This window comes from Lethenteron reissneri, chromosome 22 (assembly GCF_015708825.2).
Source record: "Lethenteron reissneri isolate LAM-NWPU_2019-01 chromosome 22, ASM1570882v1, whole genome shotgun sequence".
Classification (NCBI taxonomy): Eukaryota; Metazoa; Chordata; class Hyperoartia; order Petromyzontiformes; family Petromyzontidae; genus Lethenteron; species Lethenteron reissneri.
The window spans coordinates 6116143-6135093 of NC_083800.1; the positions used below are offsets into that span (position 1 = coordinate 6116143).

The window sequence follows — 18951 nt, forward strand, 5'->3', positions numbered from 1 at the left end:
CGGTCGGTTAAGGCTATACGGGGGATCTTTGTTTTTTTAAAAAAAAAAACATATCTCGGCCCAGTCCAGCAGCATTTGTGTAGCAAAGCCTGATTAATGAGACCGAGGATGTCGACATCGGTCCATAGTTTTCTTGCAAACGTTGCTGCAAATATTTTGCTGGAAATCAGATAGATCGATGGACAAAAAAAAAGTGTTTATTTGTATGTGCAGATAAAGAACGTAGTTCTGATTATATATGTTAAATATTTACAAATAGGCTGGAGCAGTAGTATCGTGGTACACGTATTGCACTACAAACCCAGCTACCTGAGTTCGACCATTACGAACATCAGACGAATATCCGATCTGGTCCTGGGCCTCTCCCTAGGTCGACTCAGCATTAAAATGAGTATCCACTGCGCCGTGACAACATCAACACTGGGGAGACACGGGGGCGGCCGGGCGTGGTGTGGTGCTGACCACACAATGCAACTGCCCTCGTGGGCCGTGCCGAGTTTCATAGACGCTCGCTAAGAGAACTTTGACCCCATACAGTCCGTTATGTGTATAATGGCGCCCGTCAATAGCACCTTTTTGTAAATTAATGGCAAATAATCCTTTTGAGTAGACGAAGAAAAAAACACACACAAGCCTTGTTCCACTGGATTATACATTGCGTTTTCTCCCACGTGCTTCCTAACATTTGAGGGTAGGCTACACAAGTAAAGCTGCAATGCACTAAATAATCCTGAACATAATGGAGCATTCACTGTCTATCGCTGAATTGTCAATGAACGGGTGACACGCCATGCGATCATGAGACAAATAGCCGCAGTTAAAATAAGAATATGAAACTTGAAAACTACATTCTTTCCTTTGATAGAAACCGCGTTCTCTGCATGCGACTTACGGTCTGTGGGAATGTCAGAAATGGTTTTCAGTGGCTTGTATGTATATCTGGGCGCAGGAGAACAAACTGCCGATTTCGATTTAAAGCTTTCGTGACTGCAGGGATTCATCTTCTTGGTTCTTTCGGTAAAGTCACAGTAGAAGGGAAATAATAAAATAATAAAAATAAAACATAATAAATAATTATCACGACGTTTCGGCTACAACGCAAGCAGCCGTCCTCAGGTGAAGAATGAAACACCACCTGAGGACGGCTGCTTGCGTTGTAGCCGAAACGTCGTGAGAATTATTTTATTATGTTTTATTTTTATTATTTTATTATTTTCCTTCTACGTGACTTTACCGAAAGAACCAAGAAGAAGAATGCCGATTGGCGCTGCAATATAGCGAATGCAAATACACGTATGCACAATATATTACGTCGTACATGCGTGAAATAATGCACGTGCAACAGGATGCATATACGCGGCACAACGATTAACCTTTATGTCCTGCACCGATTAAGGATTAAGGTCAGAAGGACGCATTAGGAGTTGGTGTGACCAGTGGCATAGCTGGCAGCGTTGATGTTTACGCATCGCATCAGAGATACACATTTAAGGCTGAGTCGACCTCGAAGAAGCTCAGGACCAGTTCAGATGATCACTTGTCACTGCGGTGAGAGAGCGGTGGCCAGAAATCGAACTCGGATCGCCGGCTTCGAAGTGCAGTGCATGCTCATCACTACACCACCGCTCCCCCATATATACACACTCACATGCATCCTAGCACGCACGCACCACATATATAAAGATCTAATACATATTGGCGATCGTGACCTGCCTGATTTATGTACTTACATAGATATATTCTAATGACGTTAAAGGGATAGAAATCTGAAACGTGACACTCATCAATAAATAGAAACATCCGAAAATCTAACATATCGAACGCGGAGACACAAATAATCACGTCCGGAAGTAGATTGTGTGGATTTACGCGCGAGATAGGATCACGTTAACGTTCTTAGATTGCTTTTATGTCTTGTGTTAAACGCTTAAAGGAGATGCCCTGCCTATCGTTGGTGATTCGCCTCCAATAAAGTGTGACGCTCAAGCCGATGGAAAGCCATTGAGTTCGGTGCTGTGTTACCTGGTGTCAATAATACAACAAACATCACAGCCCTTTGTCAATCCGCTGCTGGATGAGGGCCTCCACACGCCATGCGTTTAACGGTGATTATTTGATCACACTACCCCCCACGCTCATGGCGAGTAGGGGTTTGGTGAAGGAGGGAAGCATAGACGTGGAGGCACAGAAGTACTGTACAACGATGAAATATGCTGCACTGCCCTTTGCTTCCCGCAAACGTGGCCTCGCATCAGCCTATGCCGCTGGTTGTGCGTGGGTTTCTCCCGTCGTAACGCTCTTTAGGCTCAACCGCACTGAAAGCTTCCGAGATCGGACGAGATCGAGCGCATTCCGGATGATATGGTCGTGGTCGAACGCATTTATTGGACAAAATATAAATCACGTGTTGTGTGCATCTCTATCCCGATTGCAAAGTAAGCCACTATATCGAAAGTACGGCTAAAGTTGTATACGTTCCATCAAACTTTCCCCAAATAGCATTTCACTGGAGTAGAGCACAATTTATGGAGAGAGAAAAAAAAATCACGCATACACATGGCTTCAACATTTATTTGAATTCGTGTAATTATCGGCACGGAACTGCCTGAATTAGCACGTGGAGAGAGGGAGAGAGAGAGATGCGTCAGAAAATAACACGGAGAAACGCGCGCTCCAACCCGAGAGCGCATCGCAGCGCGGCACAACGGGGCAGCCGCAAAAACGGCGAACAGTGGAGCAGCTTCGCTCTTTTGTAGTTCATCGTGGAGAGCAGAGGGGGCGCGTGTGGCTGCGGCAGGAGGCTGGGAGCCGTCGGGAGGGACGGGGGGGAGCGAAGTCTGCACACGAGGAGGGGGAGGGAGGCGCGGTTTCAGACTGTGAGCTGTAGCGTCCAACCAAACAACCCAAGCACCTACCTTGCTTGTGTGCGCGCGCGTGCGTGCGTGCGCGTGTGTGTCTCTCCTCTCTCTCCATTCTCACCTAACCCCCCCCTTTCCTCCCTCCCAAACATCCCTTCTTTCACCCCCCCCCCCCCCCCGTCATCCTCCCCCCCACCAACTCTTACCCCACCATCCCCTCCACCCCCACCTCTCCATCCTCATGTCCTCAAAACCGGCGAAAAGGGAACCGGGTCTACGACAACTGTCAAAGAGTGGCACTTTTACTCGCGAGGGTGTCGGCTCGTCAGCCCGCGCGTTAGCAGCGCGCGCGTCGCGCACGCCGCGTGCCCGCGTCCCGTCTCCTTCTCCTCGTCCTCGGACATCGCGGCGACGGCTGGCAAGAGCTGGAGGAGGCTCAACCCCGCTCCATGGCCCCGTGGCCACGGGCTGCTGTTGCTGCTGCTGCTGCTGCCGGCACCGCCGCCGAGGCCCCGAGATCGAAGAAGTGGTGCCGCGATCGGCGCGGTAACGCCGGCCGCACGCACCTCTGCGTTCCTGCCACGGATTCAGCCAAACTCCAGCCTCGACGCCTGCGTGCACCGTCTCGCGTCTACTTCGTCGTCTTCTGCGACTCGTCCTTATAGCCAACGCGCTCTGTCGTCTCATCCCGCTCCTCGTGTTCCGTCTCTCACTCTCTATCTCTCAAGTCGCTGCAACGCGATCAACTTTGAAACAAACAAACAAAAAACGTATGCGCAGCGCCGCTGCTTTGCCGAGGACGCGTGCTGTGACTGACGCCTTCGGTTCTGCTCAAGCGCCGGGAGGTTGTCTTTTAAAAGTCTCGGGGCTCCCGCTGCGTGCCAGTCCGCACGAGGTGAGTCGACCCCCGTTCGCGCGCAGCCGGATGAATGGGTCGTGATTTTTTTTGTTGCATTGGGGTGGAAGAGAGAAGGCGCGAGCGGCACGTGGGTTATGTAGGTGAGCGTTAGCACACGCTGGCGCTTGGCATACGCAGAACAAACAAAAGCTCAGGGCCCCAAACAGCTCAAGGGCCTCCGGATTAGTTGAAAAGTAAGATTGAACCAAATAACAGCTGAAATTAAAACCATAATAAACATAAAAGCGTCGAGTGAATACCTCGCGTCCCAATTCAGACTGTATCTCGCTTCTGTTAACTCCCATCGCTGTCTCTCTCAATTGACTACAACTCTGTCTCGTCTGTATCTCCCGACGCTTCTATACCTTTTGCCTCCGTTTAAGCCATCTCACTCCATCTCTGTCTCTTGTTCGGGTATGTCATCTCAGTCGGAGGTTAGGGGCAGAGGGGTAAACGTTTGAGTCGTCCTAGCTCCCTCTCTCCCAGTAAGCCAGCAACCTCCAGCACCATCGGCTGTTTCGCCCACTCTTCTGGGCATCCGCGTGCGCGAGTCGGTGTGCTGACCACGCGCCCTACGGCGGCAACCTCCAAGTGTAATTGAACAGCAGCCTATGGCTCCTGCGGTGGTGCAGTTTGCGCTATTTTTAAATGCGGATGTCAAAGCGTCCTCTGCGCTTCAGTTCAAGTCGCCGTCTCACGCTGCATGCAAACAGGCTAATTAATGGTCATTCAGACGCTGTCTTTCCGACAGACCTGTTCTTCACCCGAGGACGGCTGCTTGCGTTGTGGCCGAAACGTCGTGATAATTATTTTATTATGTTTTTTTTCCCCTTCTACGTGACTTTACCGAAAGAACCAAGAAGATGAATCCCTGCAGTCACGAAAGCTTTAAATCGAAATTTAGGCTAATGGTGAACCAAACGGCGTTTTTTTTAAGTTTCACTCATGCATTGGGGCAATTACACAAATGATTTCGCGCTGCTCCTGCTGCGTTGGCAATGATGCGCAAACAACAAACATCTAGACGCGTTTGGTAAATAACATCCGTGTTCCTTGAAAGGATAACATGCACTGGGCGACGTTTCGGGCTGTGGCCCTTCCGCATAGCACATGGAGGAGGGCCCGTCGTGCCAAACGGCGGCACCTGTTATAGAGTTTAGATTTATAGTTGATATAACGGGCGACGTTGCGTTATTGACGATTGCGTTGGGTATTTTATTACTGTGAATTGCCTTGGTGTGGATATATTGAGAAAGTCCAAATGTGATGGTATCAATGCCACCACCACCACCACCATCGTCACGATGTCTTTACAAAATATAACTTTTAGTGCACTTTGATCGAACGTGGTTGTTATTGTTATCTACAGGAGTTTGTTTCAATGACTATACACATCAGCTCCTAGCATGACATGTGAATGAGATGTTTAATTCACTTGATCGAGCAATGGTTTCCATTTTTGACTGTTTCTTCCTGTCAATAAGTGCCATACTTACACCTCACGACTTGCCCAAGGTTACAGAATTACACGTCATATTACTTCATAAAGAATAACGCACAATCGCTGGATATTTACTCCCGTGAATGTTAAGTGAATGTGTAAATTGATTAACCAACACCGATGAAAGTTTGCTAACAGTTTCGACGGAACATAAATGATTGCACAAACATGTGCAACCAACCTCCAACCACGATCTCAATGCAGGACCCTCCTCCTGAAATAACACTCTTAGAGACTCAATGATGGCTTTTCCTGGGTAGGGCTTTTTTATCGTGGGACTATAAGTTTGGCTGAAAGAGCGCCCATACTCGCTAAGGATGGCGATGGTTTAGTTTTATTCGTATGTGTTTGGGTGATTTGTTCTTGGCCATTTGCACTACTATCATAATTTTTTGTTACTGTTTTTGGTTGTAACGTTCTGAGACCCCGTGGCCCCACTGGACATCTGTGAAAAAGAGCTTCATAGCTCATCGGATTTCTCCAGTTTAAATAAAATATTCTGAAGTGACGAAAGGGCGACCAACTCAGAGACTGACGCTTGTCGAAAATCTCATTGTGGTCGATCTGTAATAATCATCGTCAAAAAAATCACGGTCGTACACCACAGTTCATTGGAGTCTGCGTGTGGCAGGATTGCGACAGCGTTTTTTTTATTTAACGTTTTATAGCTAAGGTTGAATTGCCACCTATGTGCGAACCCTGTCTGTCTGTAACGGGGGGGGGGGGGGGCAGATGAGGCCGGGGGGGGGGGTGATAGCTCTTGTAACGATCATTCAATATCAACCAAATGATAGTATAAACGTGGTGAAAACTGGGCAAATTAATCAGTGTTACCCAAAAGCTTGGAGACACAAACCAGAGCAAATCATTACGAACTATTAGTATGGCAAACACATTTCCCCCTGTCAGCTACCTCTCTGCTTCCGTACTGCTCATGAAGAACAGTAAATCTCGGAGATGCACGCATTTTGTCAAGCGCTGCAGAATCCATGCGTGTGCATGACGATTCTTCTTCCTTGTGTCACCTTTCCGTTGTGTTGGCGTGCAGGCGCAGACAAAGGTGAACTGCCCTGGATAAAGAGCGGCTTGCAGGCTCTGCGATGCTGGGCTGGTGCTCATGGAGCAGGCGAGCGACGTCGGTCGCCGTGATCATGCTGGTCGTGTGGGTTGGGACGATGGGAGGTGCAGCACGAGGTAGGCATATCGACATCGCCATCATCATCATCATCATCATTTTTACAGGAATCTATAAAAATGAGAACCGCTTGGCAAGTTTGTACCGCGCAGCGAGCGGTCAATCGTGGGTGTACAACGGATTGCCCCTGTCATTGGAATGTGGAATTTATCCTGCAGTGTTTGTGCGACACTTACGCGTTGAAGGGGTGCAGGGGAAAGCTTACATGAAGTATTATATGACTTGTAATCCACTAGACTTAATGATAGATCAATTATTAGCTAATAAGAATTGTCAACTATTAGCCAATGCGACCTTTAACTCCAAATGTATTTGAGCACAGTGGATCTCGTCTTGCACTCTACATGCACACTCTGTTGAGTTTATACCGAGAACGGAAAACAAAAACTGAACTTGGAAGTTTTCTTGTGGTAACAAAATTAAATATTTATTTTTATTGACTTTTTCATGTTTTTTAATTTCTAATTCAGTTGCTATAAGACGTGTTGTCGGGTTGTACCGCGTGTCGCTCCGGATGTCCGACGTTTCAATCCACGTGCTGGGAGCTTTTTCAGCCACTGATTTTTAAGTTCCACTGGGCTACGGAGAGGACATTTCCACGTGGAACCCTGGTAGCAAGCAATGACAAAAACAACATAACAAATATGTCTCTTTGTGCGTGAACGTTTATGCACGGTCGTCAAATTGCAGGCCCTTTAAGAATAATGGGGTCATCCCACAAAACGAATGCGGCTGCAAAAGTAAAGCGCACTGACAATGCTGTCATCACAGTAATAGCTTTTTTCCTCTGCAAGTACTTAAATCTTGCATCATTTCCGTATGAATCCTCAAGAAAAATACTGCCATTCATAACAGTTACGTAAAAAATAAACATGCAAAAACAATTATTGGGTTAGCGTAAGTATGCACCAGTGTCTGCGTACATTAAATTAAGTGCTCCATCACAAATTGAACATTGTCAGTATATCACAATACAGCTCGGACCTAGCAAGCGTGTGAATGCGACCGCATCTCAATGCGCTCCGGGTGGAAGAAACGTGAGCATCTGGAACGTTTGAAGGAGAAGTGGCGGTGGGATTCAAATAATATTTTTTCTTCCTTTTTTTTCGTAAACAAGAGGTGCAGAACGCTACAGGTCTGGGAGGGAGTTGAGACGATTTAGTAGCAGAGGTACGGAATGAAGACAGCATAGGGGAGAGACGGTGGCAGGCAGAGGAGACGTGAATATGGAAGGAGTGTATCAGTGCAACGCTACAAAATCCACGCGATTCGCTCCAAAACAACATTGTGCACCGCAGTGCGTTAAACGATACCCAGTGGATATGCAATGGCCTCAAAAGAAAAATAAATCAACTTACAAATCTTAATTGCCCGTCCGGTAAACAAACGGCTTCAATGCAAGAGACGATAGTGTTGCTACATTGTACCACATAAGGAAATACATGTCCCCCCATAGAGTGCTCGTATTTAATAAGGGGAGGTAAATGAGCACTCACTGCCACTTGTATGTGTTTTTTTTTGACGTCTAAAAATGACCAACGCGAATACACAACACGCACAGCTCTCAATATGAGTTGTGTTGAGCAGCCGGCAGGGAATACAGCCAAACCCAATCGAAGCTGTGGATCATCTCGATTAAAGCAAGTTCGCCTCGTTCTTAAACGACTGTTTTCAGGCCGCACCGCGTGTTGTTCCGCAAGATGTCCAACGTTTCACTCCACGTTCTGGGAGCTTCTTCCAGAACAACATTTTTGCGCCATCACCAGAAAACACATCAGAGAGCTAAGACTGCACAACTGCTAAAAAAAATCTATGGAGCAAAAACAAATCTTACTTTATGTCCTTGAAATATATGACTCGGACAGGAGATATATTGGAATAAGTTAGAACATTTACATTGACGAAACGACCCCCATATGTCTACCAAATGGCTGGCTTTCTCTTGAGCAGGAAGAAAACAAAAGTGCACAATGTCGTAATTGAAACCGGCTGCCTGTAAACACGGTTATTTAAACTGCAGAGAGCCTCCTCACTCCGTGTGACGACCACATTCACGTTGGCTACGCCTGGATCGTTACAAGCCCTTTGAGTTACACGTGCATCTCAGCTCTCGCCATTCTTAAACAGGCGACGTCTTTCAGCCAGCACCGGGCAGTTATGAGCTCTTGATATGCGCCGTTAATATATGGCGATGTGTTGCAGTGGTCGCCCATTCAATGGTTCTATTTTGTTTCCTTAATAGTTGAACCGTCCACCAGGCGCGGCTTTCATGCGTGGCGAGTTCAAGGGCTCTTTTTTTCAAAGCTGGGCCTCCGCATTGGGTTATGGTTGAGTCGGCGGTCAATCGACGATTTTGACCGTCGTAATTAAATACGCCGCGTGGCTTGCACAATCCCAGCGAGGGGGAGAAGAGCGTTGATTGTGGTCTGTCTTGAGCTATACGGGGGAAAACTGTGCGGTCTAAGGTGGTTTCCAACACGCAGGGCGAGATTTTTTTTCTCCGAAGTTGATGTTTTACAAGTTGATGTTTTCAAAGTTGTTTTGTTCCAAGTTGCTGTTTTCCAAGTTTATGTTTTCTTCCAAGTTGATGTTTTCTCCAGTTGATGTTTTCCAAGTTGATGTTTTCTTTGAAGTTGACGTTTTCCAAAGCACGCCGTGCTGGGCACGAAGTGGCCTCGACGGGTGTCGTTTGGCGAACTTTTAACCAAAAATTGTAAATATATTTTTGTTAGCGTTGCAATAATTAATAGCATATAATGCGATTCAGAGTTGTAATGAGGTTACAGAGTCCATTCTTTTTTTTGCCTATTTTTATTTTTTTACCGTCTCGTCTGTAACGTTTCCCACTTGCTCCGTCTTGTCAGTCAAGTTCTGTCCATTCCATGAGCTTGACTATAACATTCGTAAACCTTTTGAGTGCATAATTACATTATGAATAATCAAGTCTCACATGAGTAATTCCATGTTTGTATCGTTATTAACAGCTATTAAAAAAAAACAGTGCCTCTTGATTTTGCCTAATGGAAGGGGTTGAGAGTGCTGGTGGAAGTTGAGATTTGAGAGAGGGTAGGGCAGGTGGTAGGTAGGGGGTTTTGGGGGAGAGATTCGGGGGGTTGAGGGTATAGAGGTGGGTGTGCAGGGGGCTGAGTAGGCTCGGGGAGGCTGGGAGGAGGAGGAGAGGGGAGTGTGCGGTAAGAGGGAGAGAATGAGGAGCTGGGGAAGTGGAGAGGTTGGGAATGGGCTGTGGAAGTGGGGTGCCGCCCAAACCTGTTTTCCATTGCACACACAGAGGGCTGCCACATTGCTCCATTAGCCAAAGTGGTTGGCTGGCACCCAGGTGAATTCCATGTGAAAATTCACGGGGAAAAAAACAAAAGGCGAAGAATAAAAGCTCCCATTGGCACGATGACTTCATCTCGCAATTTTACCAATTTTATTGGAACCGGTGCAAAATGTAATGACTTTGTAAAAACATTATAGCGCGATGGAAACGGCACTGTTTTCCGTTATTGTTCTAAAATGTTTCATTTACGCTTCATATCGCCACTTCTGATCACTGATTTTTTTTTTGCAGGCGTAATAAGCCACGCTGCTCACACGCTTTGATGGAAATTGCTGCTTGGAAATCTAAAGATATGTCAGTGAATTTTACTTCCAATTTGGTCAACTTTCTATTAAGAATAAATGTGAGGGGGGAAAATAACACTGTCAACAAAAAAAACTTTTTTTTCTGGCCTGGACTTTTGCAGCTGTTTTAGACTAATTTCAGGGTGCTGATTCCAAATCTGATCTCAGATTTGCTCTATCACATCTCATTTTTATGCTATCGGCATACCCCATTTCATTGATTTTACCCGAAATTAACTCTGTCACTTATGATTGCAAGTTGTTGCGAGTCAGTGACTGCTTTAGTGTTAAAATATGGTGCTGTATTTTTAGGAGAGTGTGTTTATAATATAATTTTATGTAGATATCCACATTTATTTAATATTTTTCTTCTGCAGTTTTGATTGAAAATGCAATATTTGATATCTCAAAAACCTGATGTGATAGACACACACTGATGCCAGATTTGGAATCAGCACCCCAAAATTACCTTAAACCCGTTGGAATACCTTATGCCAGAAAAAGTGTGTTGACCTGTGTAATCGGTGTTTACAATTGTACTCTCTCGTCATCCCCTGTGCCTCGGAAGAGAGGAGACGAGGAGGTTCAAAAAGTCACCTAGTTTATTTTAAGTCAAGTGTCAAAGTGAGCGTATATCAGCAAGTAATAAAGTAACGAAACAGCCCAGGAGCAGTAGTCCCAAGTGTTATGAGGTGACGGCTGTAATAAAGTGGGTTTTTACACACATGTACCATGGAGGTCACCGAGATTGCCAAAGACGATAGCCGACAATTATAACGACATGGAGAGCAGAGGGAGCAATTACGGTACTTTGGAAGACATTTATATTCAATAGCGGTAGGGGGGGGGTGGACATAGTTGGTTATTTATTTATTTTGTTTGATTTAATACGATTTTTTTTACATATGCCCTACTTATGCTGCTTAGCAAGGATGTCCGGCAGTGTAGCATTTCACTGATTTTAAATGCTCGGTTTTACATGGCAGGGGCATATTGTGTGTCACTGAGGTAATGAGGCCAGGGGGAAAAAAAGTAATATCCTACACATATATTTAATAAAGATATATTTATTAGATACACTTTTAAATACATTTCAAGTGAAGTGCTTAACACTTGTACTTATGCACATATTTAGACCATAATGCCACCTCTTCACGTCATATTATTGTAAATGTGCACTTAAATACTTCAACTTTAGATCTACGGTCAGTCGTAAATGACCGTGAAAGAAAAACTTACGATTTGTGCAGTCAAAAAAAATACGAAACGATCCAGAACATTCTTTATTATTCATGGTTTCCAAACTCTCTTGTTTTGTTTTATCTTTCAAAATATATATTTTAAAAAATGTACATTTAAATGTATAGACGTGTCATTTTTGCACGCGAGTCTCGGCTTGCTCCGAACACAGAACCTGATGGTTATTCTGCTCAACCTCGTGCGTTTTGACTTTAAATGACTCGCAAGTCTTCTGGCAACCAAAACATGCTGATGGATATTTTTTCGGGGGGGGTTTGGATTTCTTTTGCCTCGCTATGTTTACCGAGCACACATAATGTGGGGCCGTTGGAATTCAGTTTCTGGCATTCATCAATTAATTGGACTTTGCGTTTCCGCTTGCGTCAACACAGTACGAGAGAAATGTGCTACGGCTCTCGACTTTCCTTCCAAATACAATAGCGGGCGTGCGTTTTCACACCCTCCGACTCCCCGCCGCCGCTTCTGCAGAGGTTTTTTTTGGGCCGCACATCAGACTGGAGCAGGGTGTGGAAAAGCGCCGATGGTGTTCAACCTTCTCACGACAAAGTCGGCATTACTCACGGGAAGGCAAATTCACGGGCAAAAGCCCTCGTTTAAGACTGCCACGAGAACGACGATAACAAAAAAAATCGTCACGCAATTGGAACAATCGCTATTGTTTGACCGCAATGGCGTATGCGCTGATGTCATCCACGTAACTCACACCGGAAGGCAACCGCTATTACCTTACCCCGATGTATTCAGCACCTTCGGACGGTGTATCATTGCTGCTGGTATATTTTGCTCTGTATTTACACAATGCAGGTCAAAATGAACATATGCACATTAGTGAGCATTGGTCTTAATGTCTGTCTCTTAAATAACGCGACTTTACAGCGCTTTGTCGTTCCACCAGTCCAGATTTGACTTGGCGCTCACATTAGTCATGGCCCGGAATCAAACTCAGGTGGGAGGCTTTAGTTTGCAGTGCGCCACCACCGCACCCGCAGGGCAGTGGACAGATGACGTAACCCGTAACGAAAACATTTCGGATTTGTATCTAATGGCTTAGACGATGCAACTGCATCTCAAACCACTGAATAAGACATCGAAACGTGCACATGACTGCAGAATTCTAGATTTGAAGCTTTTGTGACTGCAAGGATTCATACTCTTAGGTTTTTTCGGTAAAGTCACGTAGGTAAAAAATTAAATTAAAAGTTAATAAAAGTAATAATGGAAATAAAAATTTATTTATCTAAAAAATAAAATTAAAAGTTAATAAAAGTAATAATGGAAATAAAAATTTATTATTTTATTTTATTTCCATTATTACTTTAATTAACTTTTAATTTTATTTTTTGGAAATAAAGTACAAAATTATTATTTTATTTTATTTCCATTATTACTTTTATTAACTTTTAATTTTATTTTTTACCTACGTGACTTTACCGAAAAAACCTAAGAGTATGACTGCAGAAAAGGAGAACATATCGGTGGGTCCACCCCCACCCCCCGAAAGAAAACCAACCAATCATAGGGCAGGGGAAAAATAGGACAGACTTGAGCCTGGACTTGAACGGGGGGGGGGGGGGGGGCAGGGAGTCAAGACCTCGGATGGCCCATGGAAGGAAGTGTCAGATTATAGAGGAAGCACAGGAGAAGGAGCGACCCCCCCCCAACTCACCCACCACCCACTAACCCAGTGAGAGCCCATTGAGACCAATCGTTTGGTTTTCAAAGGAGACCAGAGGAGGTAACGAACGCTCGCGTCAGCATGGGGATGATGAACATGAGAGTTACTTGTTTTTTGTTTGTTTATCTGCAAAGGAGACCCTGGTACATGTTTTGTATCTCGTGTGCTACAGCCCCGAATCACCTAAAGCCTGCGACACTAATCTCGGAGACGGTCATTTCCCTCGACGTGCAATTTTCTTCGGGTCTCTAAAAATACATATTTTTAAACCTTCCAAAACTGGCTTCGAGTTAATGTAGTGCAGTTCCGGTTGCGTGGCAGCTAACCTATCTACTTGTAAAATCTAACCATAAGTTCATTCTGAGCATTGGTGATAACTGATAAGACACTCCCTGTATAATTCCGGAGTAAACAGAAGTTTTTATTGCATAACATCCTGTCCCGTTGTAGCCCAGGACCTCTGTGGTTTGAAAAACGCTACGTATCTGATGTAACGGAGGAGGTGACCCTCATAATAGGCGCTGTTTTATTACTGATGAGTATCCCTTTAACAGCTTTCAATGAAACGACAAGGCCATGTGCTCTCCATATCGCCACTTCCTATCAGGACCATGCCGCATTCTGGCAGCGAGGCTGCCTCTCTTGTGCGCATTTCTTGATTTGTGAAGCTCCAATGTTTCGTACACAAGGCATGTCCTGGAGAGGCTCAGCTGCTTTGACTTTTGGTTCAAGGTTGTTACCATCACGCAAGGCTTTTTTAAGTGTAGAGTACTCACACGCTAACGTGTTCTGTGCAAGCCCTTGAATTAACATAATCACTGAGTACTTAGCGTGAGCAGAGCTATATAATTATTTAAATTGCACCACTCCAGGATCTTTTCGAAATTACACCAACTTAGGAGGAAATTACGTTGGCCGATGTTTTCTGCAGCCTCACACGGGCAGCAAGTTAGCCAGTCAGCTGATTAGCCAGCTAGCTGGCCAGTCGGTCATCATGTTAGCCTGTCAGCCAGCAAGCCAGCAAGCGTGCCAGGCAGCCAGCAAGCCACCAGCCAGCCAGTCAGTCTGCCAACCAGACAGTCAGCCAGGCAGCCAGCAAAGCCAGTCAGCCAGTCAGCTGGTCAGCCAGCTAGCTGGCCAGTCGGTCATCATGTTAGCCTGCCAGCCAGCAAGCCAGCAAGCGTGCCAGGCAGCCAGCAAGCCACCAGCCAGCCAGTCAGTCTGCCAACCAGACAGTCAGCCAGGCAGCCAGCAAAGCCAGTCAGCCAGTCAGCTGGTCAGCCAGCTAGCTGGCCAGTCGGTCATCATGTTAGCCTGCCAGCCAGCAAGCCAGCAAGCGTGCCAGGCAGCCAGCAAGCCACCAGCCAGCCAGTCAGTCTGCCAACCAGACAGTCAGCCAGGCAGCCAGCAAAGCCAGTCAGCCAGTCAGCTGGTCAGCCAGCTAGCTGGCCAGTCGGTCATCATGTTAGCCTGCCAGCCAGTAAGCCAGCAAGCTTGCCAGGCAGCCAGCAAGCCACCAGCCAGCCTGTCAGCCTGCCAACCAGACAGTCAGCCAGCCAACCAGACAGTCAGCCAGGCAGCCAGTCAGCTGGTCAGCTGGCCAACCAGTGAGTCAGTGAGTCAGCCAGTCAGCCAGCTGGCCATCCAAACAGTCAGCCGGCCAAAGAAGTATTCCTGCAGGCGGCAATGCTGCAGAACCATCAACAAAGCCCAGCGTCCATCATTACAGGACAGAGGGGGCCACTGTGTCGGCGCCGTGGCTGATGACAGCAAGGGGACACTGGCTGGCCACGCTTAAAAGCGAGACGGTGAGGGACACGGGTCGGGCGACGTAGAGGAGGAGGTGGAGGAAGAGGAGAGCACGGGGTTGATGTGGGTGCGCTGTTCCCTGGTACGGGCGCGCTGCGATGGGTATCTCGCACGACGCGGCGCTGCTTTGATCCCGCACCGGGGATGGCGTGACGGTCTCGTGGCAGCAAAGGAAAATAAAATATAGATTCTCCCGTGCTACTGCGTAGGGGTTTCCACGGTTGTGCAGTTGTACAGCTCTCTGGTGTTCTTTTTGGTTGTACCGCGCGTCGCTCGGCGCAATGTCCGACGTCGATTCGTGAAGCGAGGATGCCAGGATCGGTTCAGATATCACTTGATGTCTACGGCTGGACATCAAACTGAGGTCACTGTTTACGAGTGACGTGAGTTTGACTTTTCCGCAACACGAGCTGGGGGGATGAGTTTCGTGCCGAGAAAATGTGGAGGAGCGAACAGTCGAAACATCACGCCACGCACAGCACGTGGAACAACAACCAATAGACATCAGAGGGCTCTACGGCACAACTGTGAAAACCTATGCGGCAGTATATCATTCACGTTAATCTTCGTGACATTTCGCTCCACGTGCTGGAACTTCATTCAGTTTGCGAAGACGCTCTCAGCACGCGGAGCGGATTTTCCCACCTACCAAAACGACGCGTGGTAGCAACCCGAGCACACGTCAGAGTGTTTCTGCGACGTTTTTGCTTGAGGGGTTTACGGCAGCCTCCTCGTACTGCATCGCCTCCAATTAGCCCCAGGGCACCTCCGATTAGCACGGTTGGCTATACGTACGGTGCCAAAGAAGTTCAACATACACACGGACTTACACACAGCCGTACACTCTGCCCCATTGCATAAGATTACTCACTGTACTTTGCCCCATCAATACACGACCCGGGCTAGGAATGACTGAACCGTGACACGAAGGCCACACAACTGTAAGCGATCAAGCCAGTGCATCACGAAAAAAAAAGTGCGAAAATAAGGGATCCTCGTTTGGATCGAGAACAAACCAATCACCACTTTTGACACGTGTCGTGAGTGGTACCTAGACGTGCCAGATGCATTTTTTTGTGTTCGATGTTCTCTCCCATGAAAATGAATTCCGGTGACAGAGAAGAATAAGCATGTCTGTTGCTACAGCGTGTTCCTTGCTAACATAATACAATCCTCCGAAAAGTCCTTTATGCATGAGAAAAAAAAAAGAGTCGTGGTAATAAATACGGAAAAAAGGATTATGCTGTCGGTTCCGGCAAATATTGGTTTTTCATTTGTGTTTGTAAACCTTTTAAGGTTCCGTGACACGACGTTACAATGAGGCAGCGTGCTCAATATCCCCCTAGGTGTGAATTCATCTGCAGCGCATTAACGATGGATTAAGGCCTGTTGATTTTGTAGCGGGCAACAAAATAAAGGAACGATGACGAAAAAAACCACAACAGGCCTCCATAATTCCGCCGCCTGTTGTTGCAGCTGACGGGAATTAGCGTACGGGCGGCTGAGAACGGCGTCTTTCACGCTCGGATTCGTTTAAACCGTCGGGAGGCAGAGAGAAAGAGGAGAGAGAGAGGAGAGAGAGAGAAAAAAAAGGATTCAGCCCGTTTACCAAAGAATTACCAGGGCCCCGTCAATAGCCGCTGGAGGTGTCCGCCGATAATTTGACATCATTGTTCGACAAAGCCTCGCTGCGGAGACCCTGAATCCCCACGGTGCATTCGCAGAGGTGCGGCCTCAACGTGCACCTTAAACGCTTGCGAACAATGAGCGAGTCGGGCCGAACTACAAATGCAACTTGTTCCAACAACGCGGTCCGTGCGTGGTGTGTTGTGTGTGTGTGTGAGAGAGCGGTTGACGACACACGTGTGCGATATGACCAGTCGGGGCTGACGTTAATAGAAACATTCGTGTGCCAGCGAGAGGGTGTGGAAGACAAAGCTGCCACGCTCATCGGTAGCATGACATCATCATCATAGCTGCTCCCATCTGTGATCACCTGCCGGATTTTTTTTTCATACATCCGCTGACTGCCTGCTTGGTTTGTTCCTATTGTGCGCAGTCTTAACGTCTCTTGCACTCGCAGTGAATAGAAACCTGTCGTGAATATAACATGAACACTTGAGTGACAGAGATGGGTCGAGTGGTGTTCAGCTTGCTGCGCCGAGAACTCAGTTACCCGAGTTTGATTGCTGGCCACAGCTAGCATCTCCAGCGAGTGGTATCCGAACCAGTCCTGTCTTCTCAAATTCACCCAGCTCAATTGGAGCCAGTGTGTGTTGAACTTCTGTCGCACCGTACCTAGCCAACCATGCTAATCCGAAGAGCGACAGTAGCGTGGTGGTCAAGTATCGTCAAGCAACGAGACGAGGGGAGACCTTTATCTTAGCAGGAGATTTGGCACAGTTCTGCAAATATATTTTGGAAAAAAATATTATTAAAGACGCAACTATGGAGATCAGTTGCACTAAAAAGTACGCGTTCAAGTGAGTTGCAAAGGTACACATATGGGGCAATCATACGCGTATATATAATGTGTTGCTGCATACCGTGTGACGGTGCAAACGATCGCCAGACGTTCTGATGGCTTCTTCAAGTGGCACTCCTGCGACGTCGATTTGACACAAGCTGGTGAACTGATGCAAATACTGTGCAGCCGCTTGACTGGTTCACGTCATCGCATCGGCCCTGTGTGCCACTTCAGTACCAGCAATCAGCGCAAACTTGTTGACGCCACAGTACTTTGGGTGTACTTTGACACGTGACCGCTAAGGGGAAAAAATGGCACAAAAAAATCCCAATACTTAATCGTCTTTGAAGGTGCAATTTTCCGGACGGACATATTTTTTATTTGATTTTGTACCGCCGCTGTGTTAGAGCAGTCAGGTTTAAACTGTGAACCATGTGAGGCGTCCCTTCTTCAGCGGGACCCATTGTTGAGCGAAAATCGGAGGCTTGTCTCATTTACTACCTGAATGAACACAAAACAAAGCAGGCTTGGGTCTTGCCCATTCATGCTTCAATAAGTAAAGGGTTTTTGGTTTTGGTTTGCACCTTACAGGTCTGACAGCGTGCACAACTCAATGGCTTTATGACATATGGACACGTGTATGCGTGCTTGATGATTAGCTCTGTTTATGAAACAGGTACAAGTATAATACGAATACCTCACTCTTTTGAGAGGCCCTCTGTGATGCATTTGAGTTAGCAATTTCTCAAAGTACACTTCTATAATGGATTGATTCGAATTTACGTTGGTAGAATAATCATTGGAGATGATTTTTAATGTTGTTTGAATTTCTTAATTTTATGCATTTGCGATAACAAAAAAACGCAGGTGAGAAAAACATGCGTTTAAAGAGAATCACACGTCTGCGACATAGGCTTTCATGCACGCCGTTTGTGTTGCCTCATCCCTCTGCACACCGATTATAAACACACTTTATCGGTGTCTTTCACTCGGTGGTAACCACCCAGGTTTACCAGGCATTCCAGAACCTAGGAGTGGAAACGGGGTAATTTGCCTCGAGATAACAAGGTCCTTTGTTTAATCACACACGCGTAATTAGGAAAATATAAACAAATCGCTTATTTATCCAGTTTGGTCATTGTGTGCTTGGTAACACAATACGGTCTTGGAGGAAATGAGTAACCCTTATTGGGTATATAAGCTTACACACATTTTCTGTCAAATAAAAATGTTCTAAACATTGGAAATGTTCAACTGTCGTTCATAAGCATAGCCACGCAGTTACACATGTACGCTTGGACACGTGTTTCTGGATTAAGCTATCATTTACTATCACTATTAATGATGCCTAATCGCCTTATAAACTAGAAGGTGGGGGGGGGGGTGTAATGATTCGCAATTACAAGGTGGACTTTACTGAAATAAATTCCTCAAATTCAATTACGGCTTTTAAGGTTAAAACAATGTAGATGTATTATAGTTGTTGTTGTTGTTGGGGTGAAGCAATAGCACAGTGCTGTTACAGTCCTGCCCCCCCCCCCTCTGGTGACGTGACAACAACCCTCCCAGCAGTGGACTCACAATTATTATATTTAATCTCAATCAAGACCACACGAAAAAAAACAAATCTGCAGACGCATTTCGGTGTGCCTGCGTAAATA

General features: G+C 46.3%; 1 protein-coding gene across 2 annotated transcripts in view; it reads left to right on the forward strand.

Annotated features, from left to right (window-relative positions):
- The first annotated feature begins 3081 nt into the window (after window positions 1-3081).
- Window positions 3082-18951, forward strand: part of FGFRL1 (fibroblast growth factor receptor like 1) — a 102811-nt gene continuing 86941 nt past the window's right edge. For both annotated transcript variants that reach the window (XM_061556467.1, XM_061556468.1), the window contains exons 1-2: window positions 3082-3753; window positions 6306-6451. In XM_061556467.1, coding sequence (XP_061412451.1) covers window positions 6358-6451 — 94 coding nt within the window. In that variant the 5' untranslated portion in view covers window positions 3082-3753; window positions 6306-6357. The remainder of the gene's footprint in view (window positions 3754-6305; window positions 6452-18951) is intronic.